At 40.3% G+C, this 8,720-nt stretch overlaps 1 protein-coding gene across 1 annotated transcript in view; it reads left to right on the top strand.

Moving 5' to 3' along the window:
• PDE7B (phosphodiesterase 7B) overlaps positions 1-8,720 on the top strand; it is a 200,694-nt gene that overhangs the window by 190,447 nt on the left and 1,527 nt on the right. Inside the window, exon 12 of the mRNA XM_007946318.2 lies at positions 3,215-3,295. Coding sequence (XP_007944509.1) covers positions 3,215-3,295 — 81 coding nt within the window. The remainder of the gene's footprint in view (positions 1-3,214; positions 3,296-8,720) is intronic.

Raw genomic sequence — 8,720 nt, 5'->3', positions numbered from 1 at the left:
TTGAACCACCAGCCTTCTGGTTAGCAGTCAAATGCCTTAGGCACTACACTACTAGAGCTCCTCAAGGACAGAGAGAAAGGAAAATGAAATCCCATAACTTAGAAAAACTGTTAAATTCTCAGAACAGAGGTTAGGATTCCCAGCACCATGCCTGTACCAACCCTTTCAGAAAGTCAAATTTCTATCCTTATTGACTTCAAATTTGTGTCTTCTCAATCAACCAAGTATCCCAGAAGTTTTTAGTAAACATCTACTTCTAGCTGTGGCTAGTCTTCAGCAAAACTGTGATCTTCCTACTATAAACAAAACCCTATTGTGCGTGTTATGAAGGATCCAAAGAAGTATAGTTATTAAGAAGTATAGTTATTCATATTTTGTACCCTCAAAATACTAATCAGCAAAGCTCCTGGAGGGGGAAAAACTATACAGTTTTCCTCTCTACACTAATTAGTAAAGTGTCTGAAACAAAGCAAAAAAAGAAAACTAAACTCACTGCCATCGAGTCGAACCCGACTAATAGTGACCCCTCCTTGGGTTTCTCAGGCGGTATCACTATGAAAGTAGATTGCCCAACCTTCCTTCCAGAGAGTGGCTGGTGGGTTTGAACCACCAGCCTTCTGGTTAGCAGTCAAATGCCTTAGGCACAAGTGCTTTGTAAATATCGATTGGATTAAAAAAAACACTCACTGCCATCAAGTCAGTTCCAACTCACACCATCCCCTTTTTGGGTTTCTGAGGTGGTAAATCTTTATGGAAGTAGATTGCCCAGGCTTCCTTTTGTGGAGTGGCTGGTGAGTTTGAACTGCCAACCTTCTGGATAGCAGTCAAATGCCTTAGGCACTATGCCACCAGAGCTCCTTATCTATGGGATAAGGGAATGAATAAGAGATCTAGTTGGAAGGCCAATTCCCACATAAATGACAATTCAAAGCAGCTGTAAAGCAGGCATCATATGGAGGCATATGATTAAGTATCAAGCAACTGGGATAGGTCACAGGACAAGATCTAGTGGCTGAGGAAGATACTGTCCAAGCTGGGTATTGAAAGATACATGTGTTGTTGTTGCTGTTATGTGCCGTCGAGTCGGCCCCGACTCATAGCGACCCCTCCTTGGGTTTCCGAGGCAGTTATCACTACGGAAGTAGGATTGCCCAGCCTTCCTAGTGTTCTGCATTTTGCAGTATGGCAGCCACAGGCACAGGCACAGGCTCCTATTTAAATTGTTAAATTGAAATTTTAGCTCCTAATTCTGGGGGGTTATATTTCAAAGGGCTACCCTATTGGGCAGTGCAAAAAGGTCTATTATAGAGCACTGGTTTAGACAGAGGAGAATGAAAATGGACAGAGGCACTGAGACAAGGACATGCCCTTCTGTTAGACCAGCTCAGTCCCATAGAAGACTAGAATGAGAAAGCAGATTTGTAGAGAAAGGGATTTGTAGAGGTGTACAGACCTTGAGTGACTGCACAACCAGGCTAAATCAGAAAACATGACAATAGGAGTCATCACAGAAAGTGAAACTAGGACCACAAGTACAATTGAAGTGGAAGAAAGACTGGCTAAGTAGCAAAAAGTAAGAACAAGTTATTGAGAAACCAGTCTAGGTTCAGGCAGAGTGTCCCAACAGAGGAATAAATGGCATTTGGTGCCTCAATATGGATGGAAAAAGGAAGATGACTCCACTGAAGTGTCAAGCTTGACTAAAAAATCAATAGCACCTTAGCAGAAATAGGGGTGAGGAATGGAATTGGTTGTAGGAAAATTCATTTCATATCAAATTATGTCATGTCCTGCCCTCAGAAGGCTGTGACCATCCAGGATTGAAGAGCAAGTGTAAGGAGATTTCCCCGAACTCCTCAAGCTTAAGCCAAAATGATTTCCTCACATGGGGCTTAAGAAGCACCAGAGCACAAAAGATCATGGGAAACATGGCTAGCTTTAGAGGAAATGACATAAACATGGCATCTGTAGGATTCTAGCTCAAGGAGCTCTAGTGGCATAGTGAATAAGGCAGTAGTTGACTGCTAATGGGAAGGTCAGTGGTTCAAACCCACCAGCCATTGCATGGCAGGAAGACGGGGTGACCTATTTCCATAAAGATTTACAGCCTCAGAAACCAATGGGGGTCGCTATGAGTCAGAAACAACTCGATGGCAGTGAGTTTGGTTTTTGGAGGATTCTAGCTCAGTGGTTAAGTACAGACATTCTGAAGCTGGACTTCCTAGGGTGGAATCCATTCATGGCTCTATTTTCCTAACAGTGTGACCTTGAGTGACATTCTTACTCTCCCTGTGCCTCAATTTCTTTATCTGTAAAATGGAGGTTATGTAAGGAGGTTGCCATTGCAGTATTAATCAATTACATATTAATTAACATATCTAAAGTGCCTAGCATACAGTAAGCACTATATCAGTGTTGTATATTTATCATATCCTCTAGTTTTGGGAAGTACATTCGCATCTGCGAACTGGACTTATGTTTCTGAGGCCCAGCTTCTCTGCTGATCAACCCTACTGTTTTCCAACACATACACACAAAAAACCCTCACAATTTTTCACCCTCAGAAAGGACTGATAAAGTATTTTAAACAAAGCAGAGTTCTGCTTTACATGATTAATTTCTCCTTCAGTCTCCTGGCTGATAAAAGCATTAAAAAGAAATATTATTCTGACCTTTATACTTTTTTTAACCTTCCATTACATTCGGCAAAAGGCTAAGGAATCAGAATGAAAGATCTTTATTTCTGATTAATTTTATAGCTACACATTGGAATGATGTTCAAATTAGATCTTTCTAGTTACTCTCTCCCATTTCCTACCTATTATTATTCCTAGTTGTTTGCAGGTGAAATTGAATTCTTCGCATAAAATCTGTTTTCTTAAACTTATGCTTAAGGACAGAACTTCCATTTCATGTTAGGAAATTGCCCATTAGTCCTGTCCTTGTTTTTACAGCTCTTGTTCAAAAGTTAATCCCAGAGTACACATAATTCCAATTAACCTAATTGTAAATGATCATTGACTCTCTGATATCGTAAAATTTCACAGAAGCTAGCAGAGCAGGGCAGAGCCTGATGGGGCTACAGGGTTTCTGAAGATAACAAGGCAAGAAACAATAATTCCCAGAAAAACCTCTTCCAACTAAGTCATTCAAAACTATAAACACTTATATAATTGCTAAATTATTGATAATGTTTTTTCCTCCTTCTTCTTAGGTGACCTTGAGCAGAAATTTGAACTGGAAATCAGTCCTCTTTGTAATCACCAGAAAGACTCAATCCCTAGTATACAAATTGGTAAGCTGAATTCAATTTTAACCAGACAGTTTTGGCTTCTCTGCTAGGAGTCACTAAGAAAAGTTCTACATATCAGTTTTGAAAGATCCAAACTGGAAGTTTCATTAATCAATGTTCCTTTGCATGGCTAAATCCAAATAAGTACTCTAATCATGACGAATCTACTAGGTAATTATCAGTTAAAAATTAGGAAAATTAGAGTAATGGCTTTATTATAGAACCTTAGCCAACTTGTATGAATTTTGTATCTTAGAATTGAATCAAAACCAAATAGAGTAGGAAAAGAGTGATAAGAACGAACTATTTGCTGCTTAAAAGCATGGTGGCTCATACCCTCATCAGGGCTTAGAAGGTGGGAAGTCAGCAGAATCTACCTTTAGGGACCTTCCAGTCTGACTTACTATCCCCCTCTCTCTCCCAACACTCACTTCCAAGGGCCTTCAAGCCATACTATCCCACTGTGACCTGGGGTCCCTTGCTGGCATTTCAAAGCTAATTTTCAGTCTCATTCCCTTAGAACTGTATCATTCAAGTGTGAATTGATGTGTGATGTTGATGCATCCAAAATAATTATTACTTTTTCTAATTAAGTTATGCATAAGATCATTAAGCAAATCAAACTGTGGACACTTTAGGCCTTTTGTGGAGGAAATTTTTCTGATAAGAATTTCAGTCAGTCCTTAAAACACTCCACCAATTTCCATCCACACTAAAGGCAACTCTTTCTGTTCCTTGTGGTTGTCTTCAATTGAACCAGCTCAGAATATTAAACTCACTCTTCTTATTATTAGGTATGGCACTGACATGTATTAGTTCATGGTTTTTGTTCTGTTCCCACAGACCTGACTGTTTAAGGCATTCACAGTGCTGCACACCTCTGCAAAGCCCAAGGTCTAACACATTCACATTGGGAAGGAAAGAGACATCCTAAAAGATAAATGAAAAATAAGGAAACCAGGGCAGTTAGAATGATATGCTTGTAATCACTGAAAGTCAAATCAAATCCACATTCCCACAAAGATTCATGAAGTTATCCTAATAGGGACAAAATTAATCTAGTTACAAAGATTTGAATGGAATACAGAAATATGAAGTAGGAATTACTGATGAGATGCACAGTAATCCATTTTCTTCTAACGCGAAAAAAGGCAACACACTGCCATGGAGTCAGACCCAACTCAGCGACCCCTCCTTGGGTTTCCAAGGTGGTATCTCTATGGAAGTAGATTGCTCAACCTTCCTTCCTAGGAGTGGCTGGTGGATTTGAACTGCCAGTCTTCTGGTTAGCAGTCAAATGCCTTAGGCACTATGCTACCAGAACTCCCTACGCCACCCTTAATATTGTTATGCTGTTTTATAATTAAACTGATTTAACCAAACAAATTAATTTAATTCAATTAAAAAAAAATAAAGCAAATGGGGGAAGATTAAAAAGAAAAATAGGACCAGGTCAAATTCTCATGGACTCCAGACTTTCTGGAGGCATGGAGGCTAGATGAACCCCTGAAACTACTGCCATGAAATCATCTTTAAACCTTAAACCAAAAATGTCCCCTAAAGTCTTTTGGAAACCAAATACTAGTTCAGCTTAACAGGTAAAGAATGTCTGCCTTGAGCATTGTGCCCTTTTGGGATCGATATGGGATCAAATTAATAACAATAACAGCAATTTGAAAGACTGGATAAGAAGCTCAAGGGGCAGTGAGTTTATGATAATGGGGGAGAACAACTCAGAAAAGATGGGTAAGAGTGGTTGCACAACTCAAAGGACGGAATCAGTCCCACTGAGCTGTAAGTGCAGAAAAGGCTAAACTGGTGTTTGTCTGGCTCTGTCCATGTTCAACAACAACAAGCAAAATCAATTTAAAATGGGGGGGGGGGTACTCAGAGCACATGACGCTAGGGAATGGCTGGTGAGGGGCGGAGGGAGCAAGAGCAACAGAGATGCAGCCTCAGCTCCTGGGATGGGCAGAGGTTCTGCAGCTGGGATCAGGAAGGAATCGACCTTGACCAGCCACTCCGTGGAAGGCAGAGGGGGCAATCTACTGCCGTAAAGATTTACCACCTCGGAAACCCAATGGGGATCACTGTGAGTCGGAATCCCCTCAATGGCAATGGGTTTGGTTTTTGGTTTTGGTAGAGTCCTATTCACTTTGTTGAGTTCTGAGACTACAAAGAAATTTTCCAGGCAACTGTTTAAAGACCTTTTGAATCACAAAAGAAAGCACTCCCTGTATTAAGCACATAACCTGAATTTGCAAGACCTGATTTCAGAGATGTTGCCCCTTTGTTGTCATGAGAACACACTTATTTTGTCAGATCGCATGTCCTGGTTTTCAGCTCAGGAAAACGTGGTTACCATAGATACCTGCTTTAAAAATGAGATGGGGGTTGAGTGAATAGAGAAATCCCTTGGACGTATATCAGCACAGCAACAACGGAGACAGAGAGAGGTGATTGTAAAGCAGCTCCTAATGTACACGTCTCTCTGTCTCTGTTCCACCTCTCTCAGCTCTATGCCACCAGAGCTCCTCCTTAGTTCTACAGGTTCAGGGTTGGGCAGTGTGGTGTGCAAGGGGAGATCAGACTAAGCTAGAAAAATCCAAACAGATCAATCAGGTTTAATGGGTGCTGCAGGCTCTAGTCCCCCAGGCACAATTTTTCCAATGGGTCCTAAGTAATACAACTATTTCTTCTGTTCTGACTCTTCTCTGCATGAAAATGTCTCCTTTCTTTTTTCTCATTATCCAAAATGAAAATGTCCAGAGTGCTGGTATCAAACTTAGATCAGATTTTCTGCTTAAGTCATTCATATTTAACCAAATGGAACCAGGACTTAATGTCCCTTTTCCCCACTCCTTTCCTCTCTCCATCTAATTCTCCATTTAAAAAATGAGGTATTAAATTACATGAACTTCTAATTGATGAACTCTATAAAGATAAAGTGACTCGACGGCACATAACAACAACAACAACAACAACATAAAGATAAAGAAGCTCTGGTGGCACAGTGGGTAAGACATTTGGCTACTAACCAGAAAGTCAGCGGTTCAAACCCACCAGCTGCTAAAATGAGGTAATCTACTTCCATAAGGAGGAGCTCTGGTAGCACAGTGGCTAAAGCACTTGACTGCTAACCAGAAGGTTGGCGGTTCAAACCCACCAGCCACTCCTCGGAAGGAAGGTTGGGCAATCCTACTTCCGGAGTGATACTGCCTGGGAAACCCAAGGAGGGGTCGCTATGAGTCAGGGCCGACTCAACAGCACATAACAACAACAACAGCAACAACTTCCATAAGGATTTACAGCCTTAGAAACACAATGGAGGTCGCCATGAGTTGGAATCCACTAGATGGAAAAGGGTTTGTGTTTTTTTGGTTACAGAAAGATGAGAGGAAAGAAGATTTCCTTCAATCCCCATCTACCCTGAGGCCACCATTCCTCCTCTCCTCCACTCCCAACCCTTAACTGGATGTTGGCACAACAAACTGAGAATAGGTCCCAAATCTAATCTTGCAGAAAAACCAAACTCACTGCCATTGAGTCAGATCCGACTCATAGTGACCCCTCCTTGGGTTTTCCAGGCAGTATCTCTATGGAAGTAGATTGCCCAACCTTTCTTCCAAGGAGTGGCTGGTGGGTTTGAACCACCAGCCTTCTGGTTAGCAGTCAAAAGCCTTCCTTTATTTGAAAACTTGCCTCATGGTTTCTATTCAGACTTTGAAATGGCTTTCCAAGTAAGATATCTTTATAAACCTGACTAGTACAAATACAGTTGCTGTCAATTCAATCACAGTGACCCCACATGTCACACTACAACTCATTCCACAGGGTTTCAATAGCTGGTTTTTCAGAAGTAGATCACCAAGTCTTTTTCTGGAGATGCCTCTGGATGGACCCAAACCACCAACCTTTTGGTTAGCTGCCAAGTGAGTTCACCATTTGCACTGTCTAGGGACTCAGACAAATGTAAATATAGATTTGACTGCTAACCAGAAGGCTGGAGGTTCAAACCCACCAGCCACTCCTCAGAAGGAAGATGGGCAATCTACTTCTGTAGTGACACTGCCTCGGAAACCTAAGGAGGGGTCACTATGAGTCGGACCTGACTCAAAGGGAGTAAGTGAGTGTATGTATATCCAGGTAGGGAGCTCTGGTGATATAGTGGAAAAAGCATTTAACTGCTAACTGGAAGGTCAGTGGTTCAAACCCACCAGCTGCTCCACAGAAGGAAGATAGTGTGATCTACTTCCATAAAGATTTACAGCCTCAGAAACCCATTGGGGGTCACTATGAGTCAGAAATGACTCGATGGGAGTTAAGTTCGGTTTTTTGGTTTTGTATCTCCAGGTAAATTCAGGAATAGAATGAGAGGATGCTTTTAGATGTTGGACTTTAAAATATCATTTGTAACATTTTTATACTTAAGGTAAACTTGTTAAGTATTCACATTTCAAACTTTGATTTTTAAAAAGTTTTAATTTTTCAGTATTTTTATTCAAAGATAAAACATATTAGAAATTAGATAAAGAAATTTTGAAGGAGGTGAAGAAAATTCAAAAAGACAAAAAAAGTGAAATTCTTCTTTGCTGACTTCTTACATAACCTTATCAAAATGCTAAATACAAAGTCGTTGGCTTAATTCTCCTCCTCGGGTTTAGTTTATCTAGAATGATCTCCCAATTTTAAGTCCTAATTCATGTAAGATGAGATACAGAAATGTACAATAATCTTTTGCATGCTGCATCCTTCTCCCATTTCTATATTGTCCTCAAAGGTCAAGTGTCTGTTGTTTGTCCGATCAAATCGGACCAAATTGGTTTGATCAGACCAAATTTTATAATCTGTACTCTCATAAACATATGGGGTTAGTTTTTGGCAGATACTGTTATGCTGAAAACAACTGCCTATTCTCCCACACCTACATTTCAAAGAAAGGCAATAGAATCTATATACGGCCAAGTTCATGATGATTCCAATAATTCAAGACTATACTGAATATTATCTTTGCTTAACACGGTATGTTTAATATGGAAAGCACATTAATAGCAAAACATGATTAGAAGACAACAAGTCTAAAATAAGAGACATGCATACAAAGATGTCTAATATTAAACAATCTTTGCTAATCATTAAAGCAGAGTTTTTCAAAAACCGAAACCAAATTCACTACCATCAAGTTGATTGCAACTCATAGTGACTCTATAAAACAGAATAGAGCTGCCCCATAGGATTTCCAAGGCTGTAAATCTTTGCAGAAGTAGACTGCCACATCTTTCTCTCACCAAGTGGCTGGTGGGTTCTAACCAATGACTATTTGGTTAGCAGCCAAGCTTTAACCCACCACACGGGTTCCTTCAAAGCAGGATTTTATGCAGGTAAATATCTGTGTTGAAAATGAATGTTATTTACCTCAACTTACTTG

This window comes from Orycteropus afer, unplaced genomic scaffold (assembly GCF_000298275.1).
Source record: "Orycteropus afer afer isolate SDZICR_OR568_19922 unplaced genomic scaffold, OryAfe1.0 scaffold00155, whole genome shotgun sequence".
Taxonomy (NCBI): Eukaryota; Metazoa; Chordata; class Mammalia; order Tubulidentata; family Orycteropodidae; genus Orycteropus; species Orycteropus afer.
This window is presented reverse-complemented; position numbering and strand designations above follow the sequence as displayed.